Below are 20,846 nucleotides of genomic sequence, written 5' to 3'. Positions count from 1 at the left end.
AACTGTCTCAAAAGAAAAAAAAATATTTACTTCTGTTTGATATTGTAAGATGGTGGTAGAGTGAGGTCTGTGCCCATCATTGAAAACAAACTCCAAAAAACAAACAAACAAACAAACAAAAAAAGCAGGGCAGTGGTGGCGAATGCCTTTAATCCCAGCACTCGAGAGGCAGAGGTAGGTGGATCTCTGTGAGTTCGAGGCCAGCCTAGTCTACGGAGTGAGTGCCAGGATAGGCTCCAAAGCTACACAAAGAAATTCTGCCTTAAAAACAAACAAACAAACAAAAAAACAAAAACACCAAACAAGTGTTCTAAAACTGTTGGAGTTGTTTAGTTTTGAGACAGAGTCTCAGTATGCAATCCTGGCTAGCCTAGAATTCACTGTGTAGAAAAGGCTGGCCTAGAACTCACAGAGATATACCTGCCTCTGCCTCCTAGTCCTGGGATTGGGATGTGCTCCATCATGCCCAGACCTCATAACAACAGTGTGGTCTTCTCCAGTGTCAGAATTCCTAGCTACTCCCCAGCTACATGACCATGAATGCACTGTCCATCAGGTAGGCAGAATGCTTAGTCATCCCAGGGCCTAGCGTCCTACATAATCTGTGTGCTATGTGATCAAATAATCTGTGTACATGCATGGTGTAGCTACATAAGTCCATATGTGCATGTTCGGGGGACCTATAAAAGCAGATTCCACCCATTCTCCCACCGCCTTTTTCCACACTGTTTGCTTCTAGTGGGCTTATTGCCCACCTCTTTACCCTCCCCTAATAAAACTCTTATAATGAGTTTCATTGTACCTGGTGTTTTCTCTCACATGGTAAATAGCGCCACAAATAAATAACACCCAGGTTTGCATTTCTTGATGTCCCAGTAATTTTAACTCCTATGGTTAGCAGTAGGGAGTTGGGCTTGCATGACCGTATCACATTACATAATACATAATCATTTTTAATATCCCAGGTGCATGAACTGGCTTTTTGGAACCCATTCCTTATGGCGGGATAACTGTTCAGCCTCGATGCAGGGGGAAGGGGCTAAGCCCTGGCTCAACTTGATATGCCAGATTTTGTTGACTACCCAAGGGAGGTCTTATCCCCTCTGAAGATTGGATAGGGTGTGGGATGGGAGTAAATGGGAGGGGGCAGGAGAAGGGGATGAAGGGAGAACTAGGGATGGTATGTAAAGTGAAAAAAATATTTTAAATAAAAAATAAATAAACATGAAATTTAGATCAACCGTTGTGCACCCTGCATGGGACTGGCCTGGGTCCTCTGCATAGTGAGACAGTTGTGTAGCTTGATCTGTTTAAGGGGCCCCCTGGCAGTAGGATCAGAATCCATCTCTGGTGCATGATCAGGCTTTTTGGAGCCCACTACCTGTGGTGGGATACCTCCCACAGCCTTGAGGCAGGGGGAGGGGCTTGGACCTGCCTCGACTAAATGTACCTCCCCATTGGAGGTCTTACCTTATGGTAGGAGGCAATGGGGGATGGTTTGGGAGGGGGAGGCTGGAGGGGCAAGAGGAGGGAAAAGGGGGATCTTTGATTGGTATGTAAAATGAATAAAAGATGTCTTAATAAAATAAATAAACAAAAATAAAGTATAAATTACATACATCAAAAATCCATAAACTAAGTGCAGTATTACTATTTTTGAAGTATGTATGAACTTGTAAAAATATCCCTTCATTAAAGAAAGAATACACTGTATAGAAAGACTACACTTTGGCTGATCGCCAGAAGCAGTGACAGTTATAATTTTTCAAGTTATATTTTTATTTAATTAATAAGTTTAGTAGTTATTTATAAGTAATAAATTTCATCCTTCCTCTATGTCTGACACACTAAATTATTCTGGACGCTTTCTTGCTAATTAAATTTAAAAAGTAAGAATATGGATTCACTTGAGAGCTCCAATAAATAAGCCATGCATGAAATGAATGTGTCTTGCTGAGAATGGACTTTTAACACACAGCCCAATTCAATATTGAGTTCAATGAAAATGCCATCTTGTCTAGATTCAGTATCTGTTCCTGAACCTTATTGCTTTGAAACTTCTATCTTTAAAGACCACTTTTATTTTATTTAGATTTTCTGTTAGATGCCTCTTGTTCAAGTGCATGCTAGTAAGGATGTTAAGAGCCAATTTCACACAGTTCAACTGTAGGCCTTGACTGAGACTAATGTCAATTAAAATGTGATTGAACATTCTGTGTTATTGTCCATATTAAAAATGTAAAGTGCTCTGGGCCAGAAGTCATGGCATCTTATCATTACTTAATTAAAACTACGCCTCATTCATTCTCTCTCTCTCTCTCTCTCTCTCTCTCTCTCTCTCTCTCTCTCTCTCTCTCTCTCTCTCTCTCTCTCTCTCTCTCTCTTTCTCTCTCTCTCTCTCTGTCTCTGTCTGTCTGTCTGTCTGTCTGTCTCTCTCTCTCTCTCTCTCTCTCTCTCTCTCTCTCTCTCTGTGCGTCTCTCTCTCTCTCATTTCTTTCCATCCAACTTCTCTTATAAGTCTTAGATCCCTCTGTTGGTAATAGTGGTTGTAGTCTGTTATTTTAAAAGCTAACCCAGTGCAGGGAAAACCTCATTTGTTTGTTAATCAATGAAGTCTGGTGATGTTGCCTCTTTTAGCCATTACTACTCTTTTAAGATTTTGCAAGAAATCAGTACATAGTATTTATGGGATGTCCAGGAATGGCAGAGAGAACCTGCAGGCACCAGCCAGGATTGCACAACAAAGAGCACCAGCCCTGGCTCTACGATTATAGACACAGGCTTGTATTGCCTCTGTATTCAAATCTGAGTAATCATAATTTTCATTATCTTTTCGAAAATTTTAGGAGATGATTAATTATCTCCTAAATAAAATTAATAATACATAAAAATGAATTGTATACATTTTAAAATGAGATTAAAATGTAATATAAAGTAACTGAATATGGTATTTAATAACTAATATATATTCTGACTTTTAACTATAAAAGTAAGTCATAATAAAAAAATCTCAAAATCTCCCCCTTTCCCATTCTTTGGCACTGATGTCAAGAAAAGAACGAAATCACATTGAAAGACCTGACTTTGCTTCATCAACCCGAACTTTTCTTAAAATTGTATTTTGCTAATTACACTCTAAATCTTCCTCATTATAACTCTTATGTTATATTTGTGAAGACCAGTGTCTTCTTCTGCTAGATATGATGATCTTTGAGGTTACAGTGCCTTGACCAAAATATAAGCACAGAAAATAGATGGATACTTGTACAGATAGTACATTAAACATTTAGGAATGTACAGATGGGCTCTTAGCTATCCTCAAAGGTGTAAATTGCAAGCACAGTCTCTCACATATTTTTTTATGCAGAAACTTCACATAATAATTGAGGCATTTCTTTACTTTTTCCATTGAGTCTTTTTCAGCTTGTACATAACCAAGTACGCATTAGAGAATCATCTCTGATCTCTTTTCTCATCTTTCCATTAAGATGGCCTTGTACTTTATCTCTTTGTTTCCACCACTTCTCTCCGGTATTGGAAGAATAGTATCAGGTTTTGATTATCATTAATAGATGAAAATTTAAAGTTTTGAGGTAATTTTGAATAAGAATGAAAAAGACAACAGCATTTAGCTCTCTAATCTTGACTTTCTCTCCCAGCATCACTTCAATATACCATGCCAACAAAAATATCACCAATTTCAGTGTTAAAATTTGCCTGTCCTTAGTCATACATACAGACAGCATTATGTAAAGACCAGAAAGGAAGGTGATAGAAATTCAAATTCCAGTATTTATTTAATAACAACTTAATCACTTTAAACAGTTTAATTATACGATAAAAATATACCAATCTGAAGGAAAACAATGTGGTGTGTTTGTGACAGAGAATTATTATTACTGTATTATTATTATTATTATCATTATTATTGGTGTTGTTATATTTTATAGCCACAGTCTTTCTTGAGTTTTGGAAAAGAAGAAGAAGTATACTGACCTATGCCTGGGACCTTATTGAATGGGAAGAAGAGGAGGTAAGATATCAGGAAGGCAGGGTTAAGGAATCTGGGAAATCATAAAACTTAGAGCTCCTCAATGCACAGATCAGGGACAGATACATATCATTACTACACACTGACAAGATTACTCATTTCATGAGGGTAACAGGGATCAAGGATGAAGCATATATTGCTAAAACCATTTCTATAATGTTTTATTAGAGTGGATGCATAGAAAATTGTGTTAATTAAAATACACCCAGGGTTTTATTTGAAATTTAAGTAACATTGTTCTTTAAAAGGTTGTATCTTTCAGCAAATGACACAAAAGCAGGCTGAGTTTAAGAGTTTGTGTTAATTCTGGGAAAATTCTTTTTTTTTTTAAATTTGTGGACTTGCTATTTAAGTAACCTTAGTTTCTCTCATAGGAAACACTTCGCCCCCAGTTTGAAGCAAAATATTACAGAATGGAGGTGATAAACCCCATCACAGGGAAACCTGAGCCTCATCAGCCTTCATCCGACAAAGTCACACGCCTTCTTGTGTCTGTCTCAGGAATCTTCTTCATGGTAAAATATAGTCATCGGTATGAGAATGTTGTGGGATTCCAGGTTGAGAAGGATAGTCTGGCATGCCAACTCGTTTTTGTACTCCTGAGAATGCAAAAGAAAATTACTCTTTCCTGTATCTCACACACACACACACACACACACACACACACACACACACACACACACACACACAACCTATAATTGGAAACCACAGCAAGTTTGTGACATTTTCTTAGAGCATCTCAACATCTCTTTGAATAAATACTAATTGGAAGAAGAGCTAATATAAAGTAGAAATTCTGAGAGTTAGTCTCTACAAGCAAAATGTCTCCTTAAAGCTAAGCATTCCATTTGAAAGAGGAGCTTGGGACAGAATTTTGCACTTTAGTATAACTATTTTCCATACTAAAATAGCTTGAATGCTTCTTGTTTCTGTTTTGATTTTGTTTATTACCTAATTTATTTATTTTATTACATTTAGTCTTTGGGTGCTGGGGATTGAATCGAGGGCTTTACAGATGCTGGGTGCATACTGTAGCAACGAGTTACTATTTATTCATTTAATGGAATAAAGTGTGTACTTAGCACATGAAGCACGATGTTTTGAAGTATATTTGCAAATGTAATGCTTCAATCTGGCTAACTAAAAGTATATCGCCTCATAGCATTTGTAGGTTTAAGCTTAAATCTTTCATTGCTTTCGAAGTCTAGTTTAACTTCCTTCCTTAAAGGAGACAACATAATGTATGTATTTTTTCTCCCAGGAAGACAAATACTTTCAACTTTGGGAGTATCAATGTGTGGTTGGCTTGTCATGTTCAGTGACACAGAAGACAAAGTGTCCTCTCTGCCCTCTTACTCTGCAGATCTCCTTGGTCATCACAGCCGTGTTTGCAGTGGTCGTGTACCGTCTGGTTGTCATGGAACAGTTTGCATCATTCAAATGGAATTTCATCAAGCAGCACTGGCAGTTCGCCACCTCTGCTGCTGCTGTCTGTATCAATTTCGTAATCATCATGCTGCTGAATCTTGTAAGTGTTTATGGCATCATTTTCAATAGTCACAAAGACTGTGAGAAAAGACTACATTTCCTCAGTGTTAAAATGCGTGTGTGTGTGTGTGTGTGTGTGTGTGTGTGTGCGCGCACTTACATTATATATATATATATATATATATATATATATATATATATATATATATATATATTCTGTTACAAACAGCTCATTTTAACAAGAAGTATTTGATACACCTTGGATTATTCACTGAATTATTATTATTTTTTTCTTTTGAGACAGGGTCTCATTACATAGCACTGGCGGGCTTGACTCGCTATGTAGACCAGGATGAACTAAAACTCGCAGATCTCCACCTGCCTATGCCTCCTGAGTGCTGGAATTAAAGGCATGTGGCACCATGCCAAGCCTGCAATGGATTTTTTAAAATCAAAACCAATGCCAATTGTATTGTCTTCCTTGCCCAGTGTCATTGTAGACCAGGGTATTTGTGACCTCAGTTTCACTATTTGGTATATGCTAGAGAAAGGGCTGTGCACTTTTTGAACAAGTGAGGTATTGTTTGTATTAGAAAAATCAAACTTAAATTCATCCCTCTAGTAAAAGAATTTATTGGAAAGATACAAGAAAACCTACCTCAGAGTGAAGCCCCAGTATCACCCTTTCATTTTCTCTAGAGCTAAGTCATTCTCTCTCTTTGTCTCTCTTTATGTGTTTGTGTGTGTGTGTGTGTGTGTGTGTGTGTGTGTGTGTGTGTGTGTGTGTGTGTGTATGTGTGTGTTTGTGTGTGTGAGAGACACTATCACAATTTTTAAAGTGTGGGTTATGGTAGGAAGCAAGTTAAGTCCTAGTGAATATGTATTGTTAACATGAGCACGGCTGAGTCAAGGACTCCAGTGCTTTTGACCCATCAGAAATAGCAAAGCCTCCTTGTTGCTATGCTCAGGGAAATGGAAAAGCTTTCTCTCCTGGTCCAAATGCAAATGTCCATAGTGTGTGCAAAAATGACTACCAAAGCTTTCTCCTCAAAGCTGCTTAGAGCCTGAAGACTGCTCTCCTACAGAGGATCTCCTGCCAGCATCAACTAAACCCGCCTCCCTGTTCAACTGTATATAATAAACATGCCGAGCTTCCAGAATGCTGTAGCTCGGCCATCTAAGCCGAGCCCATTCTGACTGATCAGTATTTCTTCCCAAGTAACTGCATGTTTGCCTTATCTTCAGCCCCTTTGCACCCATGGACCTCAATCCTTGCAGGATGCAGGAGTTTATCTTCTTTGGCTCTACATGATCAGTCTATCAGGTTACTGTGTGATGATGTCTAAAATGAACATCTTTGTTTCAAAAATCACATGTAAGTGTTGACTCATAATGGAATGTCTCTTTATGAAATAGCCTCCTGATGCTTGGGCTAGCTCTTAAGAGCTGTTGTCAATAAAAAGCAACTTTATCTGAACATATAAGACATGACAAATAAAAGATAGTATCTGTTACACAGAAATGATATAAAACATTGATTCTATTTTTCTAGAATATGTATACACCTATATAAACATCCCATTCTAAGTTACATTTATCCTCAGCTAAGTTTCTTACAAAAGGTTCTTTTATTTCTTAATCTTACTAAACCAAACTTTGACTAAGTTCCCACAAATGCACCAGACTCTAGTTTCACTGTTCTAATTGTTATCACTAATCTCCTAAATTGGGCTTCATTCTGCCAACCTTCTCTATCTTGAGTTGCCACCATTGGCTAGACTCACACCTGACTCTTGAACCTGCAGTTTTGGCTATTTCTCATAAACTTCAGATGTGGGGACTGGGCAGATGGGTGAAGCTGTTGCCATACAAACATGTACCTGAATTTGAATCTCCAAAACCTGTGTAAAGTTGGGCATAGTAGTGTGTATCTATAAGTGCAGTTCTCCTACAGGGAGATATGAGACGGAGACAGATCACTCCCAGGAAGTTCCTGGGTTCGTCAGCAGGCCATACACTGCAACGAACACCAAGAGACCATATCTCAAAGTGGAAGCTGAGCACAGGTACAGACCTCTGTGTGCAAACCATGGCGTGGACAAGCCCACACCTCCAAATACAAACATATGGAAAACACCACACACATACACACACACACACACACACACACACACACACACACACACACACACACACACAAACACACACACACAATAAAAGCTAAAAAATATTTTAAAGAAAAATGGTTTAGAGACAACTTTTTCTCACTAAGTGTCTGTTTTGGTTAGAGGCTAACATATTTTTTATTTACAAAAAGAAAAGAGTAAAGTCAATAAAATGAATGTCCACCTGTGAAGAACTTAGAAGGTAGCTAAGACAGTCCTAATATAGCCATCAAGTCAGTTGTCTAACAGCCCCACAGTCTCACCACCTCTACTCAGTGACTCTGGAGCCAAAGTCTTTTTTGATCCTGAAAATCAAATACCCAGAGCTAGGAGAACTCAGGCTCAACCAGCTTTCTACTTTCATGTATTTTTGTTTGTTGGACATTTTTACATTAAAATTCAGAGATTATTGGATTATAAATTCTTCTTCTCCTTTACAACTAGACCATTCAGAAGAATTGTAAATGAGTTTAGCATAAGCAAAGTAAGTATGGAGCCAGCTCAACCAATGTGAACATCGTTACATTCCTCAGAGTCAGTCAGTATAAGTTAATAATGCTCTTCAGAAATTATATATTTGCTTCCTATCCAGACTGTTAAGGCACCTCACAAATTATTAGACACTCTTTCCAATTCACCTGAATATACAGGATTAATTTAAGAGCTTAATACAAATAAGGACGCAATAAAATGTCAAATATTATATCATGAAAATGTTCATCTGACTATCCAAAAGCTACCTCTTATTATTTTCAGGTCAAATTCAATATGCAGCTTTAAAATGTGCTTATAAAGGTCTGAGCCTAAGTAAAGGTATTCTGTTAGTCTAATGTGCTTTTCAACTCTAATCTGAATGCATTAATTTATGAAATGTAGGCATGGAAAAATACTTTAAATCATTAAGCATTTGTCTTTAAATCAGGAGTCTTCCAGGCTCTTTAGGAAATACAAGGTAGTCCACAAACCATATGCTGTTCTGGTGAATTTTTTTCCTTTTTTATCATATTCTGATCACTTGTTGTGAATTTTGTTTCTGAATCTCTATTATGAAGGCTCTGCTCAGCATTCTCCTATCTGCTTTTTAGTTTAGCAATAGGCATCTAAGAACTCAGTCTTCCTGTGATTTTCTCAGACCTTCTCCTCTCACTGGCCACATAGAAGTTGAAAGGATCTGTGTAAATTGCATATTTGAAGGTTTTCTTTTTTACCTGAGATTGTTTAATGGTTTTCCCTCCTTCCAATGTAAATTATAGACTTGTTAGCTTAGTGAAAGAGAAGCTGCTTTATTTAAGCCTGTTTTTCCTTTTTTTGTCTACAACCACTCCTCCCTCTGTCCCTCTCACCCACCCTCTCTCCCTCCCAGTCTTCCTCCCTTCCTCTCTTGTCTATCTTCTAGCATGAAAAACCACTTTTTCTCCTCCTGCGCTTTGCTAATTCACACCCCCAGTTTCTTGATTCACAGAGCTGTCTCTGTCTGGAATGTTCTGTTTTCCTTTGGTATCCTTGGAGAATATCTCTTCATCACTGAAAATAATAGTTAAGGATCACTTCCTCCATAAAGCTTTTTCTGGGTCCCATACGTAGAATAGAATTATCTCTTTGTTTTACTCTTGTGGCGAGGTTCTTGAACTGCCTGTTGTTCCCATCCATGGGATCACTAGAGGAATTAAACAATATCTTTGTGAACATTGTTCTGTTTCTTGTCTTAATACTTTTCTCTCACCGTTAAAATGTTGAGTTCCTTTAGCTAAGGCCATAGCTTCCTATTCTTGTTGCTGTTTGTTGGTATATTTTAATCTAGGTCCCCAGGTCTTTTTTTAATACTGGCATAGAATTTAAAATGTACCCTTTGAGCACATTGTAGGGATTTTACTTTCCAAATGTTCTAATAGCCTGCATATTATGTGACCAAGTTAATTTTTGTACTAGAATTATATTCTTAGTGTCTTTCAAGTTTGCAGCATATATTTTAATTTAAACTAAACCAAACATATGTACTTCCCCAACATATGCACATTTTGAAAGAGGTATATCATATCTCTAAATAAATATTCAACTGAGGAGAAAAATATGTTCTACTATAATCAAAATTTAAACACAATTCCATTATACTAATCATGAAAGTAATTTTAAAAGTGTGTCCCATTCAAACTATGTACCAAATTGCTTACAGAAACTCCTTTGTGTGGTTAGAAAAACCATATTGAAAACAAAACATTCTAAAATTCTCTGTTGATTCTGATCCAGTCAGCCCCTAAAATCACTAATTTGTGAGATGTAAAATAATACTGATACACAGCCAAGATGAGAAACTGCATCTTCAAAAAAATAAATCACAAATAATTCAAACATAGTTAAAACTTCAATTTCTTGTTTTAACATCTACTTGCCAAACGTATATCATAAAATCTGGAAGGACAGAATTTGAAGAAATGGTTGCTTCCTAGATCCGGCCCTTTTCTGACTTTGTTACTCTATTCATGTTGTTGTCCATACCATAGCTCCTATTATATCTGGAAACATTCCCAAAAGTACTGTGATGAAAACAAAAATGTGAAATTGTTCAAAAACATACTTCTGCTACTTGACAGTTAAACCTTAACTGATTTTGTCATATTATAGTAAAATAACAACTGCTTGCCATTGTAATTAAAGAATAATTCTTCAACAAAGACACAAAAGAAAAGAAAGAGAAAAAGGAAGAAAGAAAGGAAGGATGGAAGGAAGGAAGAAGTAAGAGAGAGAGAGAGAGAGAGAGAGAGAGAGAGAGAGAGAGAGAGAGAGAGAGAGAGAGAGAGAGATCTGAGGGGTTGTAGTCCTGTGCTTTGAGACTTTCAGGAGTAAGTCACCCAAACCTTTACTATGAAGTCAGTCAAAGAACAACCTCCTTTGAGTACTTCTGTGATCATAAAATGTGCTTAGTATACAGAGTATATAATATGGGGATAGGGGACTCTAATGTGCTAGCTAATGTAAATCAAAGAATGACCTCCTTTGAGTACTTCTGTGATCATAAAATGTGCTTAGTATACAGAGTACATAATATGGGGATTGGGGGCTCTAATGTGCTAGCTAATGTAAATCATCCATATTAGTTCTGTAGTCCTCTCCATCTTGGACTTCCAACTGTAGAGAGCAGAGGACACATTCCTGTTTCTTTCAAGGATCCAGTCACTGCAACAGAAAACCTCAAATATACATTTGGCTAGGTATCTCATCACCAATTATGTCAAATAGGCTACTATAGAATAGGGTAGGTCAAAGATTTGGGCCACACCTCTTAACTAGGAAAGTAATTCATGCCAAATGTACTTAGTAAAAGGCCTGTCTTTTTAAAAGAGCAATGTGCTTATTTGATTTGTTTATGTCTATGATCATGGTTTCTAGGAACCTAGAAGGTACAGATACTAGATGATCAGTCTCTTAGACCCTGCAAGTCTGTCTAGAATTCATTTTCACAGTGGATGCTGGACAGCTCTGTTCTGATGCAGAGACAACACATACTAAAACAGGTGTAGAACTCCCTGATAGGCCTTTCCTGCTTTTACTGCTCTTTTCTTCCCAGTTTATTGTTATATAATATACCAACAAAGCATTATTGGAAAGCTGATTCTATCTAAGCTCAGAATGAATTCTAACATGATTGTCATGGCCGTCAATGCCCTAGAAACCTGTTTCCCTCCAGGATTACTCTGGTTTACCGGTCACTAATTTGCTCTGCTATTTCTGCCACTGCTGTCCTAAGTCTGTGCCATTGTGATGTGACTATCCATTTGAGGACCTTTGCATTCTTGTCCATTTTCCCGAGGTATTTACTCTGTCCATATTTTTTTTCTTGACATTCCTTCTTGCTTCTAAAGGAAGTGCCATGTTCTTCAAGAGGTTTTCTTACTGTAAAGTAGTATTTTTCTAACCTATTTGTTTTTGTTTTTCAAGACAGGGTTTCTCTGTGTAGCCCTGCCTGTCCTGGAACTCACTCTGTAGACCAAGCTAGTCTTGAACTCACAGACATCTGCTTTCCTCTGTCTCCCCAGTGCTGGGATTAAATGGACCACCACCACCCGGCTTTACCTCTTAACATACATATTGGTCATTTGTGCCTTCCCATTGGCAATTAAGTTCCATAAAAATGTAGACTATGTCTGCACAGTTATCGATTATTTGATTTTCCCAAACACTATTTAACATATTAGAAATTATTGATGAATATTTAATAAAATAACTGTATATGAGCAAGAGAAATTCTGCTTACTGCATGTGACAGTGGGCAATTTTAAAAGCTCCCATTGTGGTATCCTATGTAGTGTACTGTGTAGGGGTTAGAACCAGAAGGGTTGTCTGTGATCCTACTCATTTTTAACTCCCTCAGTTATACAGCCATTTCACTTCACATAGTCAAATTCACGCACAGACAACCTGCTCTCTCTACACAGTTGCTACCATATACCATACATCTGAATATGTTTAAGTCATGGGTTCTTCCTGCGTTTATTGTTGGACTTAACAACTCATTTTATGGACTGACTGTGGAGTATAGCATGTGGGTGCTATCAATTAGCTGTGTCATTTGGGTCTAGACTATTCAGGTTGTGAACTACCCTGGATAAGTTTCTAACAGCAATTTATAACTATCCTCCAAGTGCTATTGTCATCCCTAGAGATATTTCATCATAGACTTATAGATGGGTTATATGTACCAAGTACTAAGACAATGCATAGGAGGTAAAAGGTGCTCATGAAAGAATATTCTTACTGTACTTCTTAGTATTTTATTCTTTTTTTATTAAGAGATTTTCTATTCGTTTTACATATCAACCATGGATTCCCCTATCCCCCCTCCTCCCACCCACCCCCAGCCTTCCCCCACAACCCACCCCTCAATTCCCACCTCCTCCAAGGCAAGGTCTCCCCTGAGAAATCAGCAGAGCCTGGTACCTTCAGATGGGGCAAGTCCAATTCCCTCCTCGCTGCACCAAAGCTGAGCAAAGTGTCTCAGCATAGGCACTAGGTTCCATAAGGCTGGCTCATGCACTAAGGACAGGTCCTGGTCTCACTGCCTGGGGGCCAATTGACAAGAGAGAGGAGGGATCCTATGAGCAAGAGATATCGAGACCATGACTGGAAAAAGTACAGAGACAACTAGCCAAACTAGTGGAAACACATGAACTATGAACCAATAGCTTAGGAGACCCCATGGTACTGGACTAGGCCCTCTGGATAAGTGAGACAGTTGTTTAGCTTAGTATTTTATTCTATCAGGCCACATGCCAGGTCTTCTCAGTCGCAGTCTCCTATTCTGTAAAATGGGGTTGTTATACTTACTTGACAAACTGTTGTATAATTACTACATGGAAGTTGCTGGCACAAGTGAAATATTGTAAATGGCAACTATTTAAACAGCATTGGTTTTCAAGCTGCATGAGGACATTCTGCTCAGTGCTGACAGACACTGGCTGGTCAAATGTTGTTTGTAAGCTGATAAAGTTCATTCTGTTAAAATCCTTGGAGGACCTGTTACTGTCATGTGACTGTATAATGGGGCCATGGAAAAGGGCATGGTTATTGTGGGGCATAGAAAAAGGCGTGGTGCATTGTGGGGCATGGAAAAGGGCATGGTGCATTGTGGGGCATGGAAAAGGGCATGGTGCATTGAGAATAGCATGTCCTTGCAAAATCAAAGAAATCTTGTTTAAAATTTGAAAATGTGCCGGGCGGTGGTGGCGCACGCCTTTAATCCCAGCACTCGGGAGGCAGAGCCAGGCGGATCTCTGTGAGTTCGAGGCCAGCCTGGACTACCAAGTGAGTTCCAGGAAAGGCGCAAAGCTACACAGAGAAACCCTGTCTCGAAAAACCAAAAAAAAAAAAAAAAAAAAAAAAAATTTGAAAATGTTAGCTCATGAGTAGAAGTAAAATAAAAATCAAATTAAGTCCTAACAAAATGCTGCACTAGAGATAGAAGAGTATTTACTTAATATAATCTCTTTCTAGATAGTCTTGATCTTAAAAAGAGGTAGATTTGGATCATGGCTAAGATGAAATAGCGATAGTTTTATTGAAAGAGCAGGCAGAGAATATAGACAATTCTTTGAGTATTCAGATACATTCCTTGAATTTTTAATACTTTAGGTATGACTATTGTTTTGTTGTGTTCTAATTTACATTATATGTATATATAGGTGTCTGGATGTGTATATGGCACTTGTGTATGGGTACCTGAGCAGGCCAGTAGAGGGCATCAGATCCCCTAAGGCTCAAGAGGCAAACTGTAAGATGAATCTTAAATGGTCTTATTAATAGAAAAAACTCGGGAGCCAGGTATTGGGGTGAATTCTGAAAGAACAGAGAAGCAGAACAAGCCACAGCCAACCTCACCTCGACAAATCCTCATCCAATCCTGTTTCCACAAATCCTCAGTCTGAAAGTTTCTGAGTCCTCACCCAAATGTATCTCAGCTGAACTGCTGCTAAAAACCTAAAAGCTTAAAAGCCTCTAGTTCCTGGTTCTCATGTCTTATATACCTTTCTTCTTCCTGCCATCACTTCCTGGGATTAAAAGCATGTGTCGTTCCCAAGAAAGACATGAGATCTCAAATCCTGGGATTAAAGGCATGCGTCTTTCTCAAGCAAAGACGTGAGATCACAAGTGCTAAGATTAAAGATGGGTGCCACCATGCCTGACTCTGTTTCCAGTGTGGCCTTGAACTCACAGAGATCCAGATGGATTTCTGTCTCTGGAATGCTAGGATTAAGGGTGTGTGCCACCACTGTCTGACCTCTATGTCTAATCTAGTGACTGTTCTGTTCTCTGACCCCAGATAAGTTTTATTAGGACACAGAGTATATTGGGAGACACAATATATTACCACAGCAGAGAGTTGTGAATCACATCTCAGCCATTAACTAACTGAATGAATTTTGTTAACTTTTGTTTTAGGTTTAGGGAGTAGATATTCAATGAACATAAAGACAGCAACAAAGAGTTGTTTTGCAGATCATAAGGTGTCTACATATATACATACACATGTATTTCTAAACTCATTCACATGTCAGCTATTTTGTGTGTATATTCATGTATAGAACACTACATATTGTGTTAATAAATACTTCTACTTCTCTGAAAATGTATCCTCCTTGTAGGACTTCTTTGAGGAATGTCAATTCTAGCACTATATAAAACAGAATAATATTTATCTATATACTCCTTTGCAGGCTTACGAAAAAATTGCATACCTCCTCACTAACTTAGGTAAGTTCATTTTCCATATTTTACTTGCAGTAAGTAAATGACTGTATATTGGTCTTTAGATATTGTGTATATTTTACCATTTTTATGTCTTCAGTTATGCAAGAATTGGCAAATAACCAGAGAGAAATGGGGCTGGAGATTAATCAACACCAGACAACACAAGGAGGCAAAGTGTGTCATCTGAAACTATCTATCAAGAAGACAGGAAACTTATTTATCATTACTTGGGAAACTTTTTCCCCAGGTTTCTCAGTTCTTTGCCTACCTCCATGTGTATGTGGAGGGGGGTGAGTCACAAACATGCTTTGGCCTCTGTGTGGAGGTCAGTGGAAAACTTGAAGAAACTGATTCAATTCTCTCCTTCCACAAAGCAGAACATAGGCTCTGGAGTTAGAACACATGTGTTAAAATCTGTGTTCTACAACTTATTCCAGTTAGTTACAAAGTAGCAACCAATAGCCTTGCTTCTTGAAACCTCAAATTCATTCCCTAAACTAAGGAATTTTTTTTCTTTCTTCCTTCCTTCTCTCCTTCCTTCCTTCCTTCCCTCATTTATTTATTGGGTTAGTGGGGGCAAGGGGTGGGGGAGTCAAGACATTGTTTCTCTGTGTGACCCTGGCTGTCCTAGAACTTGCTCTGGATCCTAAGCTGGCCTGGAACTTAAAGATCTGCCTGCCTCTGCTTCCTGAGTGCAGGAATTAAAGGCATGAGCCACCATCACCTGGTGAGGATAGTATTTTCTAAGAATGTCATTTAGTATTACTGTGATACATATGAGTTTTGATCCACAAGCCCTTAAGAAAAAAGGTAGTGGTTAGCCTCTAGAATGTCTACTTTCCATTGGAGAATATTAAATTTCCTTTCTATCTGTTTGTTCCCTTTATTTGTATGTTTTGATGTCTTTCTTGTCTTTCTTGTAAAAGACTTTTCTGAAGTGCTGGGTAAATAATGACTCTCATTCACTTAAAGTTTTGGATTACATTTGTTTTGTGTTTGTGTGTGTGTGTGTGTGTGTGGGTGAGAGAGAGAGAGAGAGAGAGAGAGAGAGAGAGAGAGAGAGAGAGAGAGAGAGAGACAGAGACAGAGAGACAGAGACAGAGATAGAGAGAGAGAAGACTACTTTTGGAGTCAGTTTTTTGCTCCCACAATGCAGGTTCCAGGAATTGAACTAAGGTGTCTGGTTTGGCAGTAAACACAACACAATAAAACAAAAATAAAGTATGTAGGATATATGGTGTGTGGATTGTCTACTGGTTACCAGCCCTATACAATGAAAAAGATTCCAATTCCATTCTTTGCTTGAAAAGTCCCAACTGTTAGAATTTTAGATAGTGTCTCAGATTTGACAATTTCCCTTCAGAGACATGTTTACCTGTTTGTCCCACCTTGTTGACTGCTGACTCAGGAAAACAGCTATGGCTTTCAGAATACACAAGTGTATACAGTATCTCCCCTAGGCTCCTTCACGTCATATCTTTATTGATTCTATTTTGCTATAGTACTTGTGATTCTTCTAGCTTTCTATGATCTGATAAACATGTCTCGGCATTATTTGAGGAGGTTGCCATTCTTCATTAGCTCCATGCTCAGACTTTGGTTTTGGCCTCTGCTAATCTAGTTAGTTGTTTGATTCCAATTAATTTTCAGTTTCTAAGAAACAGACTTCTCCCATCTGCTGGCTTCTCCTTTGACCCAGTCTCATTAGTTTTCATGCTTCTGTATTAATACCTATTTGAATACTTTGTTTGGGGGCATTCATAAAAGATCCATCTGAATATGTATATCGCAAATACTTAAAGTAAAAACAGAAAAAAAAGAAAAACAAAGAAAAGAATGTGGAGAGAATTTCATTTCTTGACACTTTGGTTGTGAGCATAGCCTTTAATGGCTGAACAATCTCTCTAGCCCAAGGTTCATTTCTTAAACAATTATATAGTAAGAGATTTGTTCTCCCCCACTACCCCCATCAACATGAACAAAAGCTATATTCCAAGATTCTGTCTTGCCAATGTCTACAATTAGGAGGGAAACACTATAAAGTATTTTTGTTTGTTTGTTTTATTTTTTTTTGAGACAGGGTCTCAATATGTAGCACTGTCTGCCTGAAACTCACTATGTAAATCAGTTTGGCCTCGTATTTGTAAATATCCACCTGGCCCTGCCTCCTGGGGCTGGGATTAAAGGCATGTGCTGGACTTGGCTCTTTTCTTGTTATTGTTATTTTTAGTGTAGTTTTTGTACTTGAAAAATTTGAGTAATAGTTCCCATTTCATCATTGTGGATCAACTGCCCAACACACCGCAAAGTGTACATTAAATGAGAATCATCTCTTTTGTTGTTCTTTTAGGGATGGATAATAAAATACTTGTACTGAATTATCAAAAACTTTCTTACAAATTGTTTCAAAGCTCTCTTCTGTCTCTGAAACCTATGTTGATTTCTTTTAAGATATTCTATCTCCAGAACATAGGAACTTACAGGAAGAGGGGGAGTGGTGGCTATAATTAATAGGAAAAAGAATAGCTGTTTGTTCTAAGTAGCAGTAATGTCAAAGTTTTACCTTAGTATTTGATTTTTCATATGTGAAGTTCCAGTGATGGCATAGTGTCTATTGATTCATAGTTCTTAATTAATAATGATGGGTTAGCCGGGCAGTGGTGGAGAACACTTTTAATCCCAGCACAGGGGAGGCAGAGGCAGGCAAATCTCTGTGAGTTCGAAGTCAACCTGGTCTACAGAGCTAGATCCAGGACAGGCACCAAAACTACACAGTGAAACCCTGTCTTGAAAAACCAAAAAAATTATTAATAATAATTATTATTATAATGGATAATACTGATATTTCTTTATGTAATACAATCTGACTGTATGTTTATGTGTACTTATTTCTTATATTCTTTATCTAAGCTAATATATACTTCAGATTAGAAATTAGATGCTATTTACCAAAGGAACAGGATTCTAAAAGAATGTTTTTTGGTTTTGTTTCTTGGACTTTTCCAAATATTTTATTTTCAGAAACAACAACAACAACAACAAAACCTATTTAATCAAAGTTTCAGTTCACACTTTCATAGAACAATATTCATTATTCCAAAGTGAGATTTATTTCACTTTAGGTTTATGGTTACTGAGAATTGTGCCAAGATGATTATTAGCTGTTTAAAAAATAACCAATTACCTATAGTAATGAGTGACCTTGATTACACAAATCCGGATTCCACGGAACAAAGTCAGCCAAAGCATGAAAGTATAGGCTTCATCAGAAGTCAAACTGAATCATATCACTACCATCTTAAAACTCAGAAACCCATGCAATACACACTGAACAAAATTTTAAAATATAGAAATTAACATTTTAAGTGACCTACTTTGTGACTGGTGGTGATGTCAAATAGCTAGTTTATTACCAGTAGCTAGTTTATTATCAGTGACTGGATGCATTGAGAGAAATCTAAGAAATAGTTTGGCCATAAATGCATCACCCAGGAAACAATATTTATATTGTCAAGGTTTAGAACTCATTTCCCTTCCAGGTTAAATGCTCATTCAAAAGGAGCCAGAATTTGTTCCATGAAAGGATGTTATAAAATCATTGTGTTATTACTTGTAGAAGAGGACCTAGGTTAATATTAAAAATTGTCATATTAAACTAAACTCTTCTTGTTATACTTATTGATACATAGCAAGTTATTCTGAACTTAGTAACACAGGACAATAATTTCTTTGGTTTATTGGGATTCTGTAACCAGGTTAACTTGTTAGGCAGTTTTTCTGCTTTATGAAGTTATCTGCTAGTATAAAGATATCTACAATGGCCTCTTCACTCACTTGCTGAACCTCATGTGGGCTTTTGGGGATGGCTGATCTCTTTCATGACCTTCATCTTTCTCCATGTCCTTCCTTGGATGTCTGTCTTGAGTTTGTCTGTAATAGGACAATAGCAATTATTACATAACATCTAGCTTGTAAGGAGAAACACACACATGTAGAAGCTCTTATCATGCTCCTATATCTCAACTTCCTAGTCTATTGTTGGTAAGATTGAGGTACATTGCTCAAGTTCAAAGTCAACATTAGAGGCAACTCTATCAGGTCATATGTATAGATACTAGAAGAAATAACCCCTGGGGATTGATATAAAGATCTTGCCTGAGAAACCTTCATGCCAGAAATACTGTCATCTTGGTCAGAATATATAGAAAACAGAATAGCACATTTTGAAACCACCCTACTTCTCAGAATGATTTCCCCAAATAAATCTTAGCAATCTCGACTTCTCGGCCATTCCAAATACGACCTATATGGAGCTTTTATTGATCCAAAGGGATTTTTCCATACTTGACTCTCCTCATAATGGCTTGTGATTATTTTGTTTTTACAAATAATGTATAAAATTTTTTGCATCTATTTCTATTTTGTAGCCTATATATGCTCTCTTTTGCTTTGCCACTGCAAGACTGAAAAACATTTAAAGGTATAACACTGATTTTTTTTGTTCATCTCATTTAAATCAATAATCTGTGTTTCTTATAGAATATCCTCGAACAGAATCAGAATGGGAAAACAGCTTTGCCTTGAAAATGTTCCTTTTCCAATTTGTCAATCTGAACAGTTCTATCTTCTATATTGCATTTTTTTTGGGAAGGTAAGTTAACTTTACACATCCTGCCATTGCCAAGGAGAAAACAAAACACAAACATCTCCATTGCCAATTAGGAAACAGAAGTAGGGAATTCTTAAACTCTGGCTTAGAATGTTGTGTAATAGATTTTACATATGTTCTTACTTAGTAACCTCTGAAAGCTACTACCTCTTAAATTTCATAGGTGCATGCATGTGTGTGTGTGTGTGTGAAAGAGAGACAGAGACAGAGAGAAAACATCACCTGTAAGTCATCATCTAATTATCATTAACTATTATTTTGTTTAGAAGAAATTAATTTTATTTTTATCCCTGAGTTATAATTTCTTGGTGTGTAAACCAGGATTTTAATGATTTTTCCTCCTTTGCTCTAAAATTTGAGGAACAAACATATAAAATTAAGGAGCCCAGTTTGTTATTTGATTAACCCTCCATCCACATGGTTCCATGGGAACATTCAGAAGCTAGAAACATTTTGAACAAAACCATTCAGTACATTATGATGATATTCATTAACTTGGCCCACACAATATTAAAATTCTACATGGAACCAAGTATTAAATGTCATCAGATTGATATATCTGCATTTTATCTACTTATTGGTACTGAGTTTATGCATCACTTTCTCCTTTTAAAGTCAGTTACTTTGATGTTGTTTAAGCATAGCAAATATCAACTGTATGGGACAAATTGCACCACTGAACAATTATGTCTGCCCACACAAGCACTCTGTGTGATGCATCAGCGGGTGAACTTCACTTAATTGCTAATGAATTCACACACTTTTTACAGATTCGTAGGCCACCCAGGAAAATACAATAAACTTTTTGAGCGATGGAGACTGGAGGAAGTAAGTAACCCCATGAGAGTGGGTGTGTGGATGGGTATGGATACAGGCCAATGACAGTGGGAGGTAATGGGCTGAGAAGGGAAGGTTTCCAAGAGTGTTAGAGGCAAATTTTGGAAGAGAAGAGATTTCTCTGTTCAAAATGGAAGCAGCTACATTTATTTTAAAAAGGATGATGCTTTTATAATTAAACACCAATATTCTGGCCTCTTCCCTTATTGCTTTTTAAATCATAATTGCTTGCTTGTTTGTTTTCTATTATAAGCTCCATGAATATAACCCCATAAGTTTACTCATCTTGGAAAAGTATTATCATCTATTGAATGAGTTTCCAAATGTAAATATGTAAATATGTTTCCCTTGATGAAATGAAAATTCAGTCTAAAAAGTATGAAACAGTCATCTA

At 37.3% G+C, this 20,846-nt stretch overlaps 1 protein-coding gene across 5 annotated transcripts in view; it reads left to right on the top strand.

Moving 5' to 3' along the window:
* Ano3 (anoctamin 3) overlaps nucleotides 1-20,846 on the top strand; it is a 245,044-nt gene that overhangs the window by 203,659 nt on the left and 20,539 nt on the right. For all 5 annotated transcript variants that reach the window (XM_052726591.1, XM_052726589.1, XM_052726590.1 and 2 more), the window contains 6 exons: nucleotides 3,951-4,033; nucleotides 4,426-4,566; nucleotides 5,415-5,579; nucleotides 14,913-14,949; nucleotides 19,486-19,597; nucleotides 20,386-20,443. In XM_052726591.1, coding sequence (XP_052582551.1) covers nucleotides 3,951-4,033; nucleotides 4,426-4,566; nucleotides 5,415-5,579; nucleotides 14,913-14,949; nucleotides 19,486-19,597; nucleotides 20,386-20,443 — 596 coding nt within the window. The remainder of the gene's footprint in view (nucleotides 1-3,950; nucleotides 4,034-4,425; nucleotides 4,567-5,414; nucleotides 5,580-14,912; nucleotides 14,950-19,485; nucleotides 19,598-20,385; nucleotides 20,444-20,846) is intronic.

This window comes from Peromyscus californicus, unplaced genomic scaffold (assembly GCF_007827085.1).
Source record: "Peromyscus californicus insignis strain IS unplaced genomic scaffold, ASM782708v3 Scaffold_7__1_contigs__length_154581171, whole genome shotgun sequence".
Taxonomy (NCBI): Eukaryota; Metazoa; Chordata; class Mammalia; order Rodentia; family Cricetidae; genus Peromyscus; species Peromyscus californicus.
This window is presented reverse-complemented; position numbering and strand designations above follow the sequence as displayed.